The 22135-nt window shown below is 34.2% G+C and overlaps 1 protein-coding gene across 1 annotated transcript; it reads left to right on the top strand.

Annotated features, from left to right (window-relative positions):
- Positions 1-20715: 20715 nt before the first annotated feature.
- LOC145956303 (uncharacterized) lies at positions 20716-21564 on the top strand. The gene has a single exon (XM_083071884.1). It carries the CDS (start codon positions 20716-20718, stop codon positions 21562-21564), a length of 849 nt encoding a protein of 282 aa, XP_082928010.1.
- The last annotated feature ends 571 nt before the right edge of the window (positions 21565-22135 follow it).

The raw sequence follows: 22135 nt of genomic DNA, 5'->3' as shown, positions 1-22135 counted from the left end.
TTTTCTTTTAATTTCTTAATTATGAGCTTTCCAACCTAGATAGATCCGTAAAACGAATCCATCCCTCTGGGTACCCAGAGGGATGGATTCGTTTTACGGATCTATCTAGGTTGGAAAGCTCATAATTAAGAAATTAAAAGAAAAAAATATGGATTGAGGTAAGAAATGGAAGAACAACGCCACAATCCCTAAAGATTGATAAGTTGAGGAAGATTCGCCACTTTGAATTAGGAAATTCAAGGATAAGAATCAAAAGTAGTTCCTAAGAACCTAGAGAGAGAAAATCCTCTCAATTGGAAAAATATCCAAATTCTGAATAATTCATTTTCTCCCCAAACTTTTACAAATGGTTCCTATTTATAAGCTTAGATGGGCAAGATGACATAAATTCCCACTAACACTTAATATTGACTCTTCACTAGCCCACTAACTAAGCAATAAATTCCCACTAGCATTTATTTCCCCTTAGTAACCTAAAAGGCAAGGCAACCTATCATATTTATTTAATAAAATAAAATAAAACGAAAATTACATTAAAAATAAGATAATGAAATTATTAATTATTCAGTCCCAAACTATTTAAATTCCTAGTCCATTATTGCTTCTTCTTGATTCACATCATAACTTCAAATTGTTGTAGTACTAGATTGATTGATAAGTTAGCCTTGACTACAAAACCTCATCCTAAACCTTATAGAATGCAATGGATCAATGAGGAGAGAGGTGTTGTAGTTAACCAACAAGTAAGCATACCAATCTCTATTGGCAACTATAAAGAAGATGTTTTGTGTGACATAGTGCCATTAGAGGTTAGTCATGTCTTGCTTGGGAGGCCATGGCAATTTGACAAGCACATAATCCATGATGGTCTCACCAATAAAATAAGTTTCCAACACTTAGGTAAGAAGTTTGTGTGGTGTCCTCTATCACCCTCTCAAGTGAATGAGGACCAACTCAAACTAAAGGCTAAGAAAGATGATGAAGAGAAAAACAAAAACAAAAACAAAAAGAAAAGAAAAGAAAAAAAGAATTTTTCCTTTGAAGACAAAGGGCTAGGTTCAAAAGAACCTTAACCCTTGTGCCATCCTCCTTCTTTTGGTGCCAAAGAAAGATGGCAATGGAGGATGAGCACCTTTTTAAAAGCCATCATTGCATAAAAGGCACCCAATCCCTAAGATAGATGATTTGGTGAATGAATTGCATGGGGCCAATAATTTAAATGGTGATGCCTCTTTGGCTCTCTCCTTTCCCTAGCACTTTCATTCAACAAATTGTGTACTTAAGGATTGCATCGCTAAAGTTTTAGTATTTTTTACTTCCCTAATTGTGGTTTCACATCTTTTGAAGGATCAATGGAATGGAAGAGCTTAAAGATTTGAGGTCAAATCCTTCTCAAGAAGGAGGGTGTGATGGAGGACCATCCTTGGTACTTCACTTCATGTGAGACCCATCACATGGTTCATGGCTATGGCCAATTTGAGTAGTATAGAATTTATTGCTTTATTCCAATTTTACCCTTGTATTTTGGGGTATTTTAGTCATAGGATTTATTTTCCTTGTATTTCTCATTTTACCCTTGTATTATGGGGTGCTTTAGATGATTAGGTTTTTAATTTTGGGCTAGGGTGTTACATGAGGAGGTGACGCATTTTTGGTGAGCATTGGACCTATTTTTGGTGTTAGAAAGGCTTAGGCCCAAGTGGAGGGCAAAGGTTGCAATGCACCTAGAAATAGCCAATCTAACCCCTTAGATTCCATCCTTGGCCACCAAGTAGTGATGGAATAACACTAAGGGCGAGAAGACCAAGAGGTGATATATTAAAGGAGGCAAGAGGAATGGGCTAGTGAGGCCACTTTTGGACCTTAGCTCCTAAGTTCTTTTTAATCATAGAATTTATTTTACTTGTATTTCCAATTTTACCCTTGTATTTTGGGGTGTTTAGGACTTAGAATTTATTTTCCCTTGTATTTCCCTTTTTACCCTTGTATTATGGGGTGCTCTAGATGATTAGGGTTTTTAATTTTGGGCTAGGGTGTTAACTAGAAGGGTGACGAATTTTTTTTGTGTTCATTGGATCTATTTTTGGTGTTAGAAAGGCTTAGGCCCAAGTGGAGGGCAAAGGTTGCATGGTCTTATCATGCACCTAGATATAGCCAATCTAAACCCAAAGATTCCATCCTTGGCCACCAAGTTGCATCTAGGGTTCATTTGCATTTCATTTGGAATGCATTTTCCTACTCCAAATGAAACCCTAGATGCCTCCCCTCCTATAAATACCCAACACCCCACACCTTGTAAATACTTTGGATTATATGAATTTGAGTGAGCCTTTTGTGCCTCAAATCCTCTTCCTTAGTCACTAGGTTAGTTTCGGCTAGCCACCTTCATTCTCCACCCTTGGAGAGTGAAACCCTAGATTGGCCTCCATCTACACTTGGAGTGAGCCAACCTTGTGAGCACCAAACACCATATGCTTCCGCCTTCAATAAACACTTTCGCCCAACACCTCCTTTTCACGCCCATCTCCCTTTTGTCCCACAAAAGCCTTCCTTTGTCTACCCCTTGGTGAACCTAGATCAAGGGCAAGGAGTCTCCTTTCAACCACTATCATCATCCATGGAAGGAACTACTCCATCATGTGGTATCTAGAGCCTTGGTTCTTCAAGGGTAACTTTTCCATCTTTGGTATTTTCGGTCATGTCATTTGTGTCTCCTTGAATGTCTAAATTTTTGTGCGTGATTGAGTCATCATTTTGTCATATGTCATGATTCTTATTCCTCCTTTTCATGTATTGATTCATGCCTCATCATTCTTGTGAATCATCTTGGTGCTTTAGGCTTCCTTTCTAGGGTTCCTACCATTTTTTCTTTAAAATTGAGTTGCTGGAAATTTTTGGGCTGCATGATATAATGATGTTTTTCATTTTATAATCCATATGGTTTTGTCATAAGCTTGTTTCCTTTGAACTACCTTGAAAGAAATTCCAAGTTTTTATGTTTAGCCTTTGAAATAAACAAAAAATGACATGCATGCCACTTGTTTGATAAAATGGTCATGAGTCCTTGATGTGCTTTAGAGAGTCAATCATGCATGCTAATTAGTTCTAGCATGTTCTACATTCCTAAAATATCATGTGTGATTAATTTCTTTGCACATACTTGCTTTAAAATTTTCGGCCGCTTTGTGTATTCCTTGGTGCACTTAACATGCCTATGTATTGTTTGATGTTTTGAGTATGAAAATGCCTTTTATGTTCAAGTTCTTGTTGCTGGACATTGCACATTAAAAACCTTAAGAAGACACTCAAAACTTGACTCTTTAAGCCATTGTAAGTTGCTAAAAAGATAATCCAAGGACTTACTCATCAAACTAACAAACACAAGTGTAAAACCCAAGCAAAGGAGAACTATAAAATTCAAAAAAAAAAAAGAGTATTGGCTGGACTTTTGGACCTCAAAACCATGACCTAGTCAAGTGTCAAAAGAAACAAAAGAAACAAAATCAAAAGAATCAAAGACAAAAGAAAAAGGGAACCTTTGCTAGACTTGTGGAGTTTGGACTCAAAATTTTCATACTTTGGCACTTGGAGTTAATCTTGGACCATTGGACAATGCTTATTTACCTTATGAGACATTTAATCAAACACCTTAAGTGCATTATTTTCTTTTAAGCCTACTTGTTGAATTCTATTCTAGTGCCATTCTAGGACTTACTCTTTTGTGTGCTTGCCTTTTGTTAATGTGCCTTAATTTTAGTTTTTGAGTCTTTCTTTCTACTCTTAAGTTTGTCTCAACAAATCCACTTGAGTTTATCCTTTTTAATTGTGCCTTTTTAGTTTTCTTCCTTGGCCTCTTGTACTCTTGGGTTGTGTTTTCTCCTTGACCTAGGTGAGGAAAGCTTCTAAACACCACACACTTTCTTGGTGGATTGAGTGGAGGGGCTGTCCGATTTAAGTTCAAGGAACTTTGGAGGATTACACCTCAAAGAGTGCAAACACCATTGAAAGGCTAACCTTGGGTGTTCATTGTGAAGGGGTGGAGATTTGAAGACTTGGAGATTCAACAATTTCTTTTTCTTACTTGTTTCTTTCTTGTTTTATTTTTGGCCTTCTTGTATTTGGCCTTTGCTTTCTTCCATTTTGGGTTGTAATTGGCCATTTTAAACCTCTTCATTTTTTGGTAGTAATTTCGTGTAGTTTGAAGGTGATTTGAAAACCTTCACCTAGGAATCCGACTAACATATGGTTTAAGTGCTTTCCTTTGCATGCTTTAAAGCTTTGGTAGTATATTTGCCTAGGACTTTACATTGTTTATTTTTTCGTTTAGAAGGCTTCATTTGCCTACTAGGGGGGCGTGCACATCACACACCTTAGTATTGTGAAAATTGTTTTTGTGAGAAAAGTGTGAAAAGGCTTAGTGATTTTTACTTGAAAAGGCTTGGTTTTTAAGTGATTCTTAGTAGTCCACCTCCCTTGATAGTTCACTTTGTACACTTAGGCCTTTTCATACCTATCTTGCACCTTGAAAATCTTTTTTTGTGAAAACCCTTTTATCACTCACTCTTTGTGAAAACTTTTTCAAACCTTTTTGAAAACACTTTGTGAAAACCTTTTTGGATCAAAGATGAGTGATCATTCTAGTGTCCATGGTCATAACTCTTGTAGTACTAAGTCTAGTGTTAAGGAAGAAATTAGGCAACTCAAAGAGTACCTAAGAAAAAAAGAAGAGGAAAATATAAAAAGAGAGGAAGAATTGAGAAGAAAAGAAAAAGAATTTGAAAAAAATAATGAGGAAATAAAACAACTACTTGCAAAATTAGTTGAGAGGAGAGAAACTAGTGGATCCTAACCTAGGATTGTTCCAACTAGATCTCAAAAAGGCAAAGAAGTTAGAGTTCCTAGGAGTATGCATGAGCAAGAAAATACAACAAGAGAGGAGGAACTTAGAAGGAAAGAAAAAGAAAAGAAAATAGAAAAGAAAGAAAAAATAAAGAAAAGTATAGAGAAGGTTAAAGAGTGGCTAGAAAATGAAAAACAACAACCAATACTCTTAGAGAAGAGTAAGGAGGATAATGTTTCTTCTTCCAAAGGGCTTATGCTTGAAGAGAGTCATTTTCCCATTGAAAATGATTTTAAAAAGACTTTCTTCATTCATCAAGACCTTAACTCTTTCTCTCACGTTGCCACTAGTCATGAAGTGGAGATTCAAAAACAAATCCTTTTTAAAGAAAAAGAATCTCAACTTCAAGATTTAGTGAAGAAGAAGTGGACTTCACTTAGTCCCACTTCTTGTGCTACTTCCTTGGTGGTGCCCAAGGAAGATAAGCCTTCTTTCTTTAAGACTCTTTCTACTTTAGTTTTCTTCATAAAGCACCCAACTTTTGGTTTGTATGGTTTGTTGGATACATCTCATGGTGTTGTATCTTCTATTTTTGATCTTGAAGGAAGTTCAAACTTATTTGAACTTAACTTGAATACTTTCCTACAAGACAAACTTAGATTATATGAGTTTCCTAGACTCCTCTTAACACCTTTTTCTCATATGTATCTAACAAATTATGCAATACAAAGTTGTTTAGGTAATTTTTTAGTTAAGTTTTCTTTATTTTCCAATACATACCTAGGTCATTACATTGGGCACTTCCAACAAGATATTTTAGTTTTTAGGACTAATACATTAGTGTGCTATAGTTTTAGTCTTTTTACCTTTTTAGGTTTTAGTTATACACCTAGACTTCACCGTGGGGAGGATCCTATCCTTAACATTAGAAAGTCTAGTCCTTTTAATTTAGACAATCTTTTTAGCATTTTTAGTAGAACTCCTCTTAGGATACACTTTCCATTTCTATCATATACTATTACCTCTAATGCTTATTTTTATGTTTTTGTTGGTCATGATGCCCACCATGAGGAACCTCTTGATTTGAGGTCAAATCATTTTCAAGAGGGAGGGAATGATGGAATAACACTAAGGGCGAGAAGACCAAGAGGTGATATATTAAAGGAGGCAAGAGGAATGGGTTAGTGAGGCCACTTTTGGACCTTAGCTCCTAAGTTCTTTTTAATCATAGAATTTATTTTACTTGTATTTCCAATTTTACCCTTGTATTTTGGGGTGTTTAGGACTTAGAATTTATTTTCCCTTGTATTTCTCTTTTTACCCTTGTATTATGGGGTGCTCTAGATGATTAGGGTTTTTAATTTTGGGCTAGGGTGTTAACTAGAAGGGTGACGAATTTTTTTTGTGTTCATTGGATCTATTTTTGTTGTTAGAAAGGCTTAGGCCCAAGTGGAGGGCAAAGGTTGCATGGTCTTATCATGCACCTAGATATAGCCAATCTAAACCCAAAGATTCCATCCTTGGCCACCAAGTTGCATCTAGGGTTCATTTGCATTTCATTTGGAATGCATTTTCCTAGTCCAAATGCAACCCTAGATGCCTCCCCTCCTATAAATACCCAACACCCCACACCTTGTAAATACTTTGGATTATATGAATTTGAGTGAGCCTTTTGTGCCTCAAATCTTCTTCCTTAGTCACTAGGTTAGTTTCGGCTAGCCACCTTCATTCTCCACCCTTGGAGAGTGAAACCCTAGATTGGCCTCCATCTACACTTGGAGTGAGCCAACCTTGTGAGCACCAATCACCATATGCTTCCGCCTTCCATAAACACTTCCGCCCAACACCTCCTTTTCACGCCCATCTCCCTTTTGTCCCACAAAAGCCTTCCTTTGTCTACCCCTTGGTGAACCTAGATCAAGGGCAAGAAGTCTCCTTTCAACCACTATCATCATCCATGGAAGGAACTACTCCATCAAGTAGCATCTAGGGTTCATTTGGCATTTCATTTGGAGTGCATTTGCCTTGTGAATTTCGGCCATGCATTGCTCCAAATGCAACCCTAGATGCCTCCCCTCCTATAAATACCCAACACCCCACCACTTGTAAATACTTTGGATTATATGATATTGAGTGAGCCTTTTGTGCCTCAAAATCCATCCTTAGTCACTAGTTAGTTTCGGCTAACCTCCTCCTATCTCCACCCTTGGAGAATAGGAAACCTAGAGTGGCCTTCACCTACACTTGGAGTGAGCCAACTTGTGAGCACCAAACACCTTAACCCTAAACACTTCCGCCAACCATCTATTCCTCACGCCTATCTTCCTTTTTCCTAACATAAGTCACCTTTTTCTCTACCCTTTGGTGAGCCTAGATCAAGGGCAAGGTCTTCCCCTTCATACTCTACATCAACCATGGAAGGAGGACTGCTTCAGAGCTTAGTGGGTCCAATGGGCTTGGTGGGCCTAGGGTGCTTCTCACTTGGGCTTTGATTGATTTAACACCATGTTTAATTGTATTTTCTTAGTATAGGAATTTACTTTGTTGTTGGTCTTGTATTTTGACCATAGATTAGGGTTTAGGTGTCTTGGGCTTAATTTTGGGCTTCTTGAGCTTTGGGCTTTTGATACCCAATATTGGGCTCATTCTTTTTCTTATATTTTTTCCTATTCATTGTATTCATTAGACCAATGTATTTCGGTCATTAGATTAGGATTATATGCAGAATACATTAATAGGAAAATTAGGCTTCATTTATGCATCATTTAGAAGTAATTTGAGTTGAATTTGAGTCACATGGATGGCATGGAGTGGTTCCGGCCATGTGAGCTTCAAATGCAACCCAAATCACTTCTAAATGACTCCTAAATGAGGGTAGCATCTGAATTAGTCACGTTGGAAGCCAAAGTTTGAATTTCAAATTCAAATTTGAAATTCAAACTAGGCGCCAATTTGGTTGGTTTGAAATTGCCGCCCAAAGTTAACCTAGTTTCTTCCTATAAGTGTATCTTTTCCCACCTATTGTAAACACTTTTGAATATATGATAATCTGAATTTACTTCATCCAATTCTTAAGTCACCGAATTCCCCAAGAGAGAGCTATAGAGAGTGCCTTCATAGTTTCTTAGGAAAACCCTAGTTTCCTTCACTTTGAAGTGTGCAATCCCTTGAGGCTTGAGCTTGGATACTTCCTTCAAGGTTTTGACCTTGTCTTCAGCTGGAGAACTTCGTCCAAGGAGTTCAACATCTTAGTTCCATCTCCATTGAAGAGGATCCGTGCCTAGGAGGAGCTTAGGAGGAGCTCGTTCTTCACTTCTCCTACTCTTTCTATCAACTTATCTCCTTGAAGAACCTTGCTCTTCATACCAAAAATGATGGCAAAGGAAGGAGGAGTGAATGTAGTTCTTCTCCTAAGCTTCACCAATGCATGGATCTTCTTCAATGGAGACTTGATGACCGAATGTTTGAACTCTAGAATGGAGAGGATTCTCGGATGGATTTAGGCTAAGCCTAGGATGGAAGCATCCAAGCTTAAAGATCAAGGGAAAGCTCACTTCAAAGAGGAGGAAAACCTAGTTAGGGTTCCTAAAAGTGAAAGCTCTCTCTCACGGTGACTCTTGAAGAAATTTGGCAGAAAATGTGCTCTCAAATCTCATATATCAAAAGTGTCTACAATGAGTGAAGGAGGGGGTTTAAATTGAATCTGGAATGGGTCACACTTGGCGCCAATGTGAAGGCTTCACATGTGGCGCCAAGTTTTGAATTCAAAACTTAACTCACATGCTTAAGTCCGGTCACACTTGGTGCTAGGTGCATTTAGGTTGGATTTAGTATGCATTTAGGGTTGAATTTTGAGTCACACATGTTCAGCCAAGGTGGCGCCAACAATGTGACTCAAAATGCAACTTAAATGCATCCTAAATTAAACCTAGTTTACCCTAATTCAATTAAACTAATAAACCTCCTTAAATCCCAATCTAATGACCTAAATACATTGGTCAAGAAAATACAATGAATAGGAAAAATTACAAGAAAGAGAATGAGCCCAATATTGGGTATCAAAAAGCCCAAAGCCCAAGAAGCCCAAATACAAGCCCAAAATTCATAAACCCTAATCTATGGTCAAAATACAAGACCAAAACAAAGTAACTTCCTATTCTAAGAATGTGCTATAAAACATGGTGTCTAAATGGCATACTAATTACATGCAAATGAACATGCACATGCTAGCCTAGATTAACCCTAAATTCACATTGCCATGAAATGAAAATCCTAACCTAGGTGGCCGAAATACAAGGCCCAAAAATACAATACAAGCCCAAAGGCCCAAACCTATTCTACAACCTAATCTACTTGGGCTTGAGTCAAAGCCCAACTGAAGAGTACTATGGGCTTCTCTTGAGCGTGGGCCCATTCTTCATGTATCCTCTTGGCCATAGCCCTATTAGTTGGGCCTTTGGCCCATGGGCCTCCTCCAACAAGCTAGGTGGCGCCAACTTCACTAGTCACAATTAGAGCCAAAAATTCAAATTTCAAATGGAAATTTGAATTCAAATTCAAAGCTCCATGTGCTTAGTCCGTGAATTTGGTGCTGCCATGCATCTAAATGTCATTTAGGGGACATTTGAAGTGTATTTGGAGGTGCACATGTTCAGCCATGCTTGGCAAGAAACATGTGATCCAAATGCATCTCAAATGACTACTAAATGAAACCTAGATTTTAGCTTCTTGGTCTATTTTAGTATTCCTTCAATATTCCTATGCTAATGGCCTAACTACAATGGCCAACCAAATACAAACATTAGGAAATAATAAAAGAAACAAAATGAGCCCAATATAGGCTACCAAAAGCCCAAAGGCCCATGAAACCCAAAACTAGGCCCATTAAGCCTATGGCCCAAAAATGCTACTCTATGTGGTCCAAAATACAAGACCAAGATATATGAAACCTATACTAATATGATATATAAATAATATCTATCTCAAGTTATGGCCCCATGTGAAGAGAAAATTGGGCCTTCTAGGCCCATTAGGCCCATTGGGCCTTCACTAGCCCAAATCTTCATGTCTAGCTCATTCCTCTTGGTTCCTTCAAGATGTCACCTCTTGGCCTCCTTGGCTTAATTCCATGACTATAAATACAAGACTTAGATAATGTCAAACAAAATTTTTGGACTTGTACCATGATTCTAAACCCTAAACCCTAAATCCTATAAGACTTTGAGAAATGGCCTGCAATTGCGATGTACTTTTAAATCACCATAAATTTTGCTACATAACTGCAACATAATCGTAATAGATTCACAACACCATTTTATTCAACTTTTTTTGTCAAAAAAACACACATAAATTCAAGTTTTAATATTCTAATCTAATTTGTTTGGTATAGAGAATGTTAAGAGAGGGAGAAAGGTAACTAACGATGGTTGGTTGCACTACAAGAAAAAGTTAAATTTCCCATCGATAATTTCCCACGGACAAAAATTCGTCAGAAATTTCCCACGGATTTAGATCTGTGGGAAATTTCTGACGGATTTTTAAATGATGGAATTTCTGACGGAATTTCCGACGGATTTAAATCCGTCTGAAATTTTTGACGAAATTTCCTATAGATTTAAATCCGTCTGAATTTTCTGAACAGAATTTCCCACGGATTTAAATCCGTCTGAAATTCCTGAACAGAATTTCCCACGGATTTAAATTCGTCTGAAATTTCTGAACAGAGTTTCCCACGAATTTAAATCCGTCTGAAATTTCTGAACAGAGTTTCCCACGGATTTAAATCTGTCTGAAATTTTTGAATAGAATTTCCCATGGATTTAAATCCGTCTGAAATTTCTGAACAGAGTTTCCCACGGATTTAAATCCGTCTAAAATTTCTAAACAGAATTTCCCACGGATTTAAATCCGTCTGAAATTATTAAATAAAATTTAAGCCAATTATTTTTCAAATGCAACCAATCCTAATCGCATCGATACACACAATAATGCATTATATAATATTTTCATTATTATATGGGTGTTTTCAAAATATAAATAAGATAAATATAAATCAAAGTGTGTGAGGTATGACTTATATTATATTACCTATATATAATTATATGTTTAGGTTATTATAAATTATAAACTAATTAGCATAAATGTGTTTTTTTTTTACTTAAAATACCAACACATGACGTCCAAATTTAAGAATATCATATCTTTTCTCTAATTATTAAAAATCACTCATCTCTTTGAAAATAACGTTATTAATTAAATAAGGGGAAAAAAGTTAAATTATGTTTTGCAAATATCATATATATGTATCTATCATTTATTTCTAAATTACATCCAATACTATGCATGTCATTTTCATGAAAACTTTCATTGATCTTCAATTTTGAAAATAAGATTTTTTTCAATTCATTTTCAAAATTATTACTTAAATTTAATATATTTTTTAAATCACAGTGTGCATGATATTTAAAATAAATTTCAAAAAAGTTGAAATAATGAAATAAGAGATCAAATCTCATTTAATTAATGATATTTGTATTAATAAATTATTTTCACTTATTAATATATAAATAGTATTATCTTTATGTGCCACTTAAATAAATAAATAAGAAAATTAATACTCACTTAAAAATTTGAGAAGAGATATACGTATGATGTTATTGAGAGAAACTTCAAGTAGGGGTTAATGGAATTTTTTCTAGATTAAATCTTCTTTATTTAAAACTTAAAACATTAAAGTTAAAATAATTACACTAAATAATTATTTTTGTTCCTAATAACTGATTAATTTAAAAATCTCTCTTTAAGTTATAGTAATTTCTTAAATTTACATTTTATTGATTTCTGAATTTTATATTTAAGTAAATCAGTAAAATACAAAGTAACGAGTATAAATATGAGTATTTAAAACTTCAATGAATCAATATATAAAAAGTAGAGATAAAGACAGAGAAAATGAATGGAAGAAAAATAGTTAAATATAGGGGTGTTCAAATTGCTAAATTGAACTAAACTAGAAGAAAACTAAACTAAACTATAATAAATAGTTCATCAAACTAAATTGAACTAAAATAAATATTGACTAAACTAAACTAAATTATTATCTACTTTAGTGCACTATAGTTCTAGGAGTTTGAACTAAACTATAATATCAACTAAATAAAACTATTATTAACTATAAACTAAATTGAACTACATTAAAAAAAAATTAAAATCAACATTTTTAAATTGAGCTACCAAATCATTGATATTAATTATGAATTAACACTACTATAATTTTTTTTATTACATGCGATTTTTCCTACGAATTTTTCATAAAAAATTGCAAGAAACGTTGTTCCTACAAATTTTTTTGTGAAATTTTATCTATAGGTAATAACTTCGTGGATAATATGTTTTTGCGAATTTTAAAATTTGTAAGAAATTTTCCAGCAAAATTTCTTGCAAAAAAAATCGCAGGAAGGTTTCCTGCAAAAAAAAATCGCAAAAAAGTTTCTTGCAAAAAAAAATCGCAAGAAAGTTTCGTGCGATTTTTTTTTTGCAACAAAATTCTGCAAGAATATTTTTTACGAAAAAAATTAAAGAAATCACTAATGATCACAATGAATTTATCTGAAGCATTTGTTTTCACGCCCCAACATGTGATATATAATCTTTTAAATTCTAAGATTGTAGATTATAAGTGTAACACTTAACCATACAAATCAACTTATAAGATAAGTGTTGCCCCAACTTATATATTCTTTAATTATTTTATTTTCAATTGATGTGAGACTTGAAGTTTTTTTAAAATATTAAACTTATAAATTTAAATATTTTTTTTTTATTTTTCTTGCAGATTAAAATTGATAGGAAAATCTGCAGGAAAAGTTACCTGCAAAATTTTTCTACCATTTAGTAAACATTACTTGCAAATTTATTTTTGCAAGAAAATTTGCAAGAAACAAAATAAAATTCTTACAAAATTTTTTTTAATTTTGACCATGGAAAATTTTTTCTATGATCATTAAAATTGTAGCAAAATTTACAAAAATTTCTTGTAGATTATTTTTCATAAAAAGATTTATAGGAAATATCTGTAAATTATTTTTATTAAAATAATAATATTTTTTAGCATCAAAAATAAAATTATTTGGATAATAAAGAGATAAGTTTGTATATATATATATATATAATACATTTTTTTAATTTTTATAATATTTATATTAAAAATATTGAAAGAGTAATAATTACGAAAGGTATATAAATTTTTATAATGTAAACTCATAAAAAATTTAAAAAAAATTAATTTAATTATAAAATGAAAAATCCAAATTATATTTATAAAATAAAAAGTAAGATAAAATTAGAGAGATTAAAATTATAAAATTTTAATAATGTTATAAAACATTAAAAAAGAAAAGAATTAATAAATAATAGAAATAAAAATTTATTAAAATTACAATATAGAAATTCAAAAATTTAAGACAAAAAGACAAAAATATACTTAAAAAATAATTTAAATTAAAATATAGAAATTCAAATATTTTAAGTGAAAAGAAAAAAATATACTTAAAAAATTATTAAAATTAAACTATTTAAATATATAACCATATTATTACAAATAAAATTAGAATATATAAAAGAAAAATCAGTTAAGGGTATGATTATCTATTATTTTTTAGACAAAATCATTTACAAGATGACGTATAACTTTATATTAAATGTGAATGTTATAAATTCAACCGTTAAATTAAAAATATTTTACTCTTAAATCATATATACAAAATGTTATATTAATCGAAGATGATTTCTTATAAACCAAAATTAAATCTGTTGGAAAATTTGTATTTTCGATGAGAAATTTTTTGTAGGAAAAGCTATATTATTGATGAAATATTTCAGACAAATTTATATTTGTCGAAAAATGTAAGAACTAGTTTTAAATTTGATATGAAAATATTATGATATTATTAGATAAGATTTTAAGTTAGTATTTTATTAGTGGTTGATAATTAAAAAATAAAACAAGGATAAATACATTTTTTGAATTTTATATGTTTGATTTAAGATAACTTACAAAATAACTCTTGGTAAAGTTATTCCGCTCAATAACTCATGGTGTGTGTTGAATTTTATCGATCCAATTAATTGTTAAATTAAAAGTTATTAAATTTTACTAATAATTAATTAGTTTTGAAATAAATTATTTTCTAATTAACAATATAATTGAAACATTAATTATTTTAAATTATTTAACTAGAATCTTATTGACAATTTACTATATGATCTTAATATTTTTGTATAACTAATATCTGGTTTTAAATTTGATATGAGAATATTATATATAATTAGATAAGATTTTAAGTTAGTATTTTATTAATAGTTGATAATTAGAAGAAAAAAAACAAGGATAAATACATTTTTTGAATTTTATATGTTGATTTAAGGTAAATAAATATATTAAATTAATTAATAATTTATTTAAAATATTAAAATTTAATTTATAAGTATGTAATAAATAAATCTTTATAATTTTATAAATTATATTATCATTATAAATTATAAAATTAAATAATTTAAATTATAATTTTAAATAAAAATAAGTAGATATTACTTATAAAAGTAAGTAGATATAAATAAATAATAATTAAATATATTATTATTATTATTAATTATTATTATTTGTAATATAAAATTATTATATATTATTATTATAGTACAAATATGAGATTGTATATTTGAGGATGACTTAAATGAATTAATTTGTGTGACACTCTTACTACCCCAACATATATATAATATAATTTAATTAAGAAGAATAAACTTTCAAAGGGTTCGTAAAAGGGTTCACATAAAACTTCAAAACTGTTCTTTCTTCAATATAAGAAAATGACTGAAAAATAAAAATTGAAAGGTAAAATTTAAGAGTTTATAATTTTAAAATCATTTATTACAATACCAAATCCATATAAATATTCTGTCCTAGAAATCATCTGCCCCGATGTCACATTATCAGAGCATTCTCATAATTTAACTGTTGACATTCTAGATGCCACTCGTAGCCGGATCTCCTTCACCTAAAATATCCACAGTTTATACGGTGAGAAAAGAAAATATTTATATGCAAAGTACATACAAACACATCAAAATATAATCTCATCATAATTTATTATTTAATAATATATATATATATATATATATATATATATATATATCAATCATTCATCATCTTCACATCTCAATTCACATTTAACATATCTCATTTCACATACATATCTCAATCCATCATAATCCACACCAATTATACAATTTACAACATTTCCATATTCATAATTCATGTCAATCTTACAATTAACAATATCATTTCCACATCCATAATTCACACCAATCTTACAATTAACACTATGCCAAGACCTCGCCACATCTGACACAAGTGATACAGGTTAATTGCCTCCCACACCAAACCAGGGTCACGCCCTCCCTGTAGCATCACTTATCCAGGGGCCGTGTCATCCCTAGTCATTAAGGAGTACGCTCGTCCCTGAAGCATCACCTACCCAGGGTTCGTATCATCCCTGATCATCCGGGAGTACGCTCGTCCCTAAAACATCAACTACTAGGGTTCGTATCATCCTTAATCCTTAGTGTGAGGAACCACAATCAAATTACAATCCATACAGTCTCTTGCAATTAACCCTATGTCAGGGCTGCCATAATCGACATAAGTGGTGTGTGTTAACTGTCTTACTCATCCCACACCATGTTAGGGTCACGCCCTCCCTGTAGCACCACTTACCCAGGGGCCATGCCATCCCTAGTCACTGATGTGAGGCACCACAATCACAATCATAATCACATTCATACAACATCTCATTTCATAATTCAAATTCACATCAAGTACACAATTCCACCTCACATACACAACAGATAAGCCCAACAAAATAAGGGTTTACACACCCCTCAAGTAATTCACATCAAGATCATTCATTCTTATCAATCAATACAATAATAACATTCATAAATTAATATTATAAACAATGGAATTATCAATTTCATATAACTTTAACATAAACAATAAAACCCCCAATTCTTTCAAAACCTAACTCACAAGCACTTTTCTACAGTTTCGTTCTCCCTCTCAGATCATCATTCTTACAAATTAAATATATATTTCTAATCCTCAACACATACAGAATCTAATGGTATCATTAATTCCTCAAACAGAAATATTTCAATTTTTCCAAAACCTAGCCTACAGGCACTTTTCTATAATTTCGTTCTCTCTCCCCGAGTATCATTTTTACAAATAAATCATATATTCATAATCCTAAATGCATACAGAATCAAATAATGCCAATAATTTTTCAAACAGAAATAATTATAAAATTACTCATAATCCTAAGGGCTCTTATTCTACCCAATTCCCTCATGTAACTCCACATATAAATAATCTCCTTTTCTCCCGTACCTGGATAAACAGCAGTTGAAACTACAACAGGGATCTCTTGGTCCCCTCCTCTAAGTGCCCCATGGTCTTCAGAGAGAAGAAGAGGGGAAGAAAAAAGAACAGAAGAGAATAGGAAGAGAGAATGAGAGATGTGAGAAAATGAGAGGTAAGGCCTCCTATTTATAGGAATCTGCCTCAGCTAATCCGGAACGGCCCGTTCCAAAAGTGGAACGGCCGTTCTGGACCCTCCAGAACCAAGAAAAAATCTCAACTGGAACGGCCCGTTCCAAAACCGGAACGGCCCGTTCCAAAATCCAGCAGAACGACCCGTTCTACCTTCAGAACGGCCCGTTCTCCAAACCAAAACGGCCCGTTCTCCAACCGGAACGGCCCGTTTTCAACTACATTTTTTAGGCAAATTCTTTATTCCGGAACGGCCCGTTTCACTTTCGAAACGGCCCGTTCCAGGCAACGAATTGGGCCCACGGCCTAGTAAAAATTTGGGCTGTTACAATTTGTACAAGTTATACTGACAACATACATATACATTTCGGTAGCTTACTCATCAAAACTTCACAATTAAGCGTGCTTGAGCTGGAGTAGTACTGGGATGGGTGACCTTCTGGGAAGTTTCCCAGAAATTGCACAAGTAAGGATAAAACACGCTAAACAATGAAATATCGTGAAATAGAACCCTTGAGAGGCCAAATATGATAGTTGTTACGTTAATAAATTTATTAAAATTAAAAAAAATTATAATTTTCGACGAAAAATTCCTTCAGGGTAATTTTCCACAGATAAATCCGTGGGAATTTTCCACGGATATATCCGTGGGTAAATCCGTGGTAATTACCCACGGATAAATCCGTGGGAAAATCCGTCGGAAAGTTACCCACTATAACATCCTAAATTTTAAATTAATTAAATTTTAATTAATTACTATTTTTATGAAAATAATTTATATCATTTTATTTAGTAATTTTATAAAATTGCAGTAGATTCTAAATAATAATAATTATACTTACGAGAGAAACTTGAGTCTAGTAGTTATTTATATTTATATTCTAGAGAGCAGAAAATAAATTAGTATTTTAAATAATTATAGAAGTTGAAACTGTTTTATTTTTTTTTTAATTATTTATTTACCATTTTAATTAAATAGAGGGGGATGGGCGGGTGAGTATGGGCCTGGCCCAGTCGGAATTATTAGAGGGGTTTTGGGGGTAGTCAGTTACTTAATATTCATTTTAACGTCAGACGCTTGAAGGAAGAGGGGAGAGGAGAAAATTCTTGAAGGAAGGCGTAAAGTGTTCAGATTGCTCCGTCGTTCTTCTGTTGGCCTTCGTTCATTATCCTTAAGGTACGGGGGGATGGGTTTCTTCATATGTGAATATAGGGGTGTTCGGGTAGTGAGGGCAATCCCTAAGTCCCTCTAGGAACTCTATTTAAAATTCTGAACGATTATCTGTGCAATCGATGTTCTAAATTCTTAATTCATTTGGAAGAACTTATTTCTTGAATTGTCTTTGAATTCCATTGGGGCTTTCTTGTTAATTCTTTATCCTTAAATTTGATGACCTGAATTTTATGTGTTAAGAAGAGTTTAGATTTTTTTTTTGTAAAACCAATGGAAACCAATTTTTGAGGCTTGAGATGTGTATGGATTGATTTGGAACGTATGAAGAATATAAATGGAGTTAAACTGAACCAACGGGGTGTAGAAGTAGTGAAAATTGGTAAAAACCTTGTTGGAACTCGTAAAACGCAGGTTTAATCGCACAGAGGGGTGTCTGGGCAGAGATTTGGGCGCTCAGCGCCAGTTTTGGGCGTCGGGCGTCGGGACCCCGACATACGTTTGTAATTTTGCGATATCTTTCTGTGTAGTTATCCAAATCGAGTGCCGTTTGTTTTGTTAGAAACTAGACATCTGGGGCTACCATTTAGACACAAGAATCGTGTAAAAATATTAATATTTGATCAAGTTATGTGAGTTGCAATTTGAGCCTTCCAATCTGTGTGCGAACCACAACATCAATTTTTGTGAGCCCTGAATGGTAACCTAAACGACTTTATTAGGATTTGTGTTCTTCATGAAAGTTGTAGATATTGATGTTAGGATTCTAATGGAGTTGGGATCACTTAGAAAGGATATGTATATCTCGAGTTATGGTTAAATTATTAACTGAATGTCATAGATATTGTGATGTGTGTGAAGAATTATGTGAAATTTGTGATCTACGATGTTGATAACTTAATGATAGGTACCTAGAATGTGAGGATGATATTGCATGGATTGTTATTGACATGTGATGATGTTATATAATGGAGATGCATTAATTATGAGTTACGTGGGATGCATGAGTTGCATGAGACTTATGAGTTGCATGTGGTGCTTGAGAAGCCAGACGTGGCTATATTGCATTGGACCCTGGGCCCAGAGAGGGGTTGAGACATGATGGAAATGGTAAGGAGGAGTGATGAATGTTCTTCTCCTTAGCTCTCCTAATGCACGGATCAACTTCAATGGAGATAAACCGAATGTAGAACACCTCTAGAAGATGTAGAACCTGCGGATTAGGATTCCTAATCCATAGAAGGAAGCATCCAAGCTCAAGCCTCAAGGGATTGCACACTTCAAAGAGAAGGAAAATAGGTTTTCCTAGGGTATTTTGAAGGCACTCTCTAAGACTTTCTCTCTTGGAATTTCGGTGACTTTGAGGGAGAAACTTGGCTCAATGGCTCTCAAATTTCTGAATATTCAAAGTGAATACAAAATGGTGAAGGAAACACTTAAGTAAGCATGGTTTTGCACACTTTGGGCGCCTAAATCAAAAGATGACATGTGGCGCCCAAAATTTGAATTCAAATTTGAAATTTGAATTCAAATTTTGGCTCCCATGTGCTACTCCGAAAATTCAGGTACCTAAGGTGCATCTAAGTGTAATTTGGAGTGTCATTTAGGGTTAATTTGAGGTCACATGTTCAGCCACCAAAGGTGCAAAACATGTGACTCAAATGTAACTTAAATGGCTTCCAAATTAAACATAATTTAACCTAATTAGCCTACTTTAGTATTCCTTGTATTTTCCTAATTTAATGACCTAAATACAATGGTCAAGCAAATACAATGGAAAGGAAAAATTACAAGAATGAAAATGAGCCCAATATTGGGTACCAAAAGCCCAAAGGCCCATGAAGCCCAAAACTAGGCCCAACAAGCCTAAAACCTAAAATGCTACTCTATGTGGTCCAAAATACAAGACCAAAATATATGATACCTATACTAACATGATGTATACAAAGCATATGAAAATAGCTATAACAAAATATGGCCCATGAAAAGTTCAACTTGGGCCTTCCCAGGCCCATCAAGCCCATTGGGCCCTGACTGGCCCAAACCTTCATGTCTAGCCAACTCCTCTTGGCTCCTTCAATATGTCACCTCTTGCCTTCCTAGGCATGATTCCATCAAGACAGGGGGGACCATGACGGGAGGCATTCCATGCGTGGGCCGTTGGGTGTTTAACTGCACAGCTCACTGGCCACAGAGGGTTTAACGGTGGGTGGATTGCCTTTGCACGGGCCGCTGGGTGTTTAACCGTGCAACATACCGGCCCTGGGAGGGTGTGAGAACGGTATGCCCGCATTGGCAACAACTAAGGGAATTGACGAGGTACGCCCATTGTGCGGAGTGCCAAGTTGAGACTCTTAGGAGAAGAGATGTGTATGAGCATATAGTGAGCATGTGTATGAAAGCTTGTATGATTGAAAAAAAAATGATGTTTGGTAATTATATGAGATGTATTTGTTGTTTATATTTAATGATGATATTTTGGTGCACGGTGTGGGGTGGGAATTGGGTAGCTCTATGTTCATATATGATGTTATCTATCTCTCACCGTCCTGTTTTTATGTGGTTTTCTTTTAGGTGAAGATGAAGGCACTCATAATGTTGAGTTCTAAAGGGAAAGGGTTCTGCTCTGATAGGATGTGACATTGGGGCATGAATTTAGGATGCTTTAGTTATGAATTGTTATTTGTCGTTTGAGGAGACTTATTTTTAAGAGTTTTATATTCACCTTATATTTGTAAATTCTGGATTCCTTTCATTTTCTTTAGAGACCTTGATAATTTTCTTTTAAGAGTAAAACTTTATTATTATTATTATTATTTCTATTTATTTCAAGACTTGTGAACCTATGAGTTTTTATTAAAATATGTGGACCCTTCTTGATGTTATATTTATTGAATTATTCTTATTGTTGTTACTTATTTATTATGGGGTAGAAGGGTGTCATTAGTGGTATCAGAGCAGGTCGATTCAGTCGGCCTTGAGTTATGAGCTTGCTATGTTTCTGTGGGTTGTGCTGTGATGTTGTTTAACTGAGATGATTGTTTCAATTGGTTTGTTTTGTTTTGACTCTCTACTTTTCTGTGAATCAGAAAAGTGATGTCTGGGGGAGGTAGGAATGATCGTGCTATCGCTGAGGCCTTGATGGCTATGGCTCAGGCTGTAGGCAACCTGAACCAACATCAAGAAGTGGACTGGCTTGCTCGGTTCCAGAGGAACCATCCACCTACCTTCCGTGGTGGCTATGACCCGGATGGTGCTGCTGACTGGATGTTTGAGGTGGAGAAGATATTCCAAGCTATTGAATGTCCACAGGTACAGAGGGTATCTTTGGCTGCCTTCATGTTGTCTGGAGATGCTGGAATCTGGTGGCAGAGTACCTACCAGAGGATGATTGCTGAGGGTACTCCGATGACGTGGGATAATTTTAAGAGGTTGTTTTTGGAGAAGTATTTCCCACAAGATATTCGCAACAAAAAGCAGGTGGAGTTCCTTGAGCAGAAGCAAGGGGATGATACTGTGGCAGATTATGTGGCCAAGTTTGAGGCACTGGTACGATTCTGTCCCGCTTATGAGGGTGTTGCAAATGAGGAAGCGAAATGTGTGAAATTTATTAGTGGTCTTCGACCGGAAATCAAGCAAGCTTTCAACTACCAGGGCATTGCTAGATTCCACGAGCTGGTGAACAAGTGCAGAGTTTATGATGAAGATAATCGGGCTAGAGTTGCTCACTACAAAAGTGGAGGGCCTGTAAGGAATCAGAGCAGGCATGGGTCTTCTAGCAGGAGTAAGCCTTACTCTCGTCCTGCTGGAAATTCAAACAGTAACGGGGGTAGTGAGGGTTCAGTGCATAGGAGGAGTCAAGCTCCATCCACGAGCCAGACATCTAGAGCTGGGAGTACTGGTGTAGAAGGTAAACAGGCCATAAAGAATACTTGGGTTGAGTGATTTTTGGGATAAGATCATGTTTTCTGTAGTCTAAAGAGACAGAAAATACTTTGTTATAACAAAGTTTGTTATAGACTAACTTTTTCGTTTTAAAGGAATAAATGTAGATCTTGTTGAAGAGTGAATCAATATAAATATCTTTATGAGCAAAGCTTTCTCTTCCATATCCTTTTTACATATGCTTATTGCAAAAAAATCTTTTTACAGACACTATATCTAAAACTTTTTTTTTTGTGAAAAGTTTTTCAATATCTCATACACAATTCAACCTCCCCCACACTCTTTTCTTGTGTGTCTTTGTTTTACTTCAAGTGAAAGAACTACCTTAAAGGTTTCTCTCAACTTTTTCATGTATTTCATTGTGAAGGGATTGTACTCAATTGCAATGCGAATTTATTTTTTAAGGGGTTGTGCAAACCCTCCTCATTCGTTATATCTTCCAAACCTTCATTATTACAAGCCTTGATGTTTATATATTACATGCAAAGAAAAATCGATATTGAAATTAGCACAAGAAAATAAATGTATGGGACAATGTTGTTTCCTGTCTTTAATATGCAAACATTCGAGT

This window comes from Cajanus cajan, chromosome 3 (assembly GCF_000230855.2).
Source record: "Cajanus cajan strain Asha chromosome 3, NIPB_CcT2T_4, whole genome shotgun sequence".
Taxonomy (NCBI): Eukaryota; Viridiplantae; Streptophyta; class Magnoliopsida; order Fabales; family Fabaceae; genus Cajanus; species Cajanus cajan.
The sequence above is the reverse complement of the archived record's forward strand: the minus strand, read 5'-3'. Positions and strand labels throughout refer to the sequence as shown.

Bases quoted from the DNA above. Each gene is read 5' to 3' on its own strand.
- LOC145956303 (XM_083071884.1), top strand. From the start codon at position 20,716: ATGTCTGGGGGAGGTAGGAATGATCGTGCTATCGCTGAGGCCTTGATG.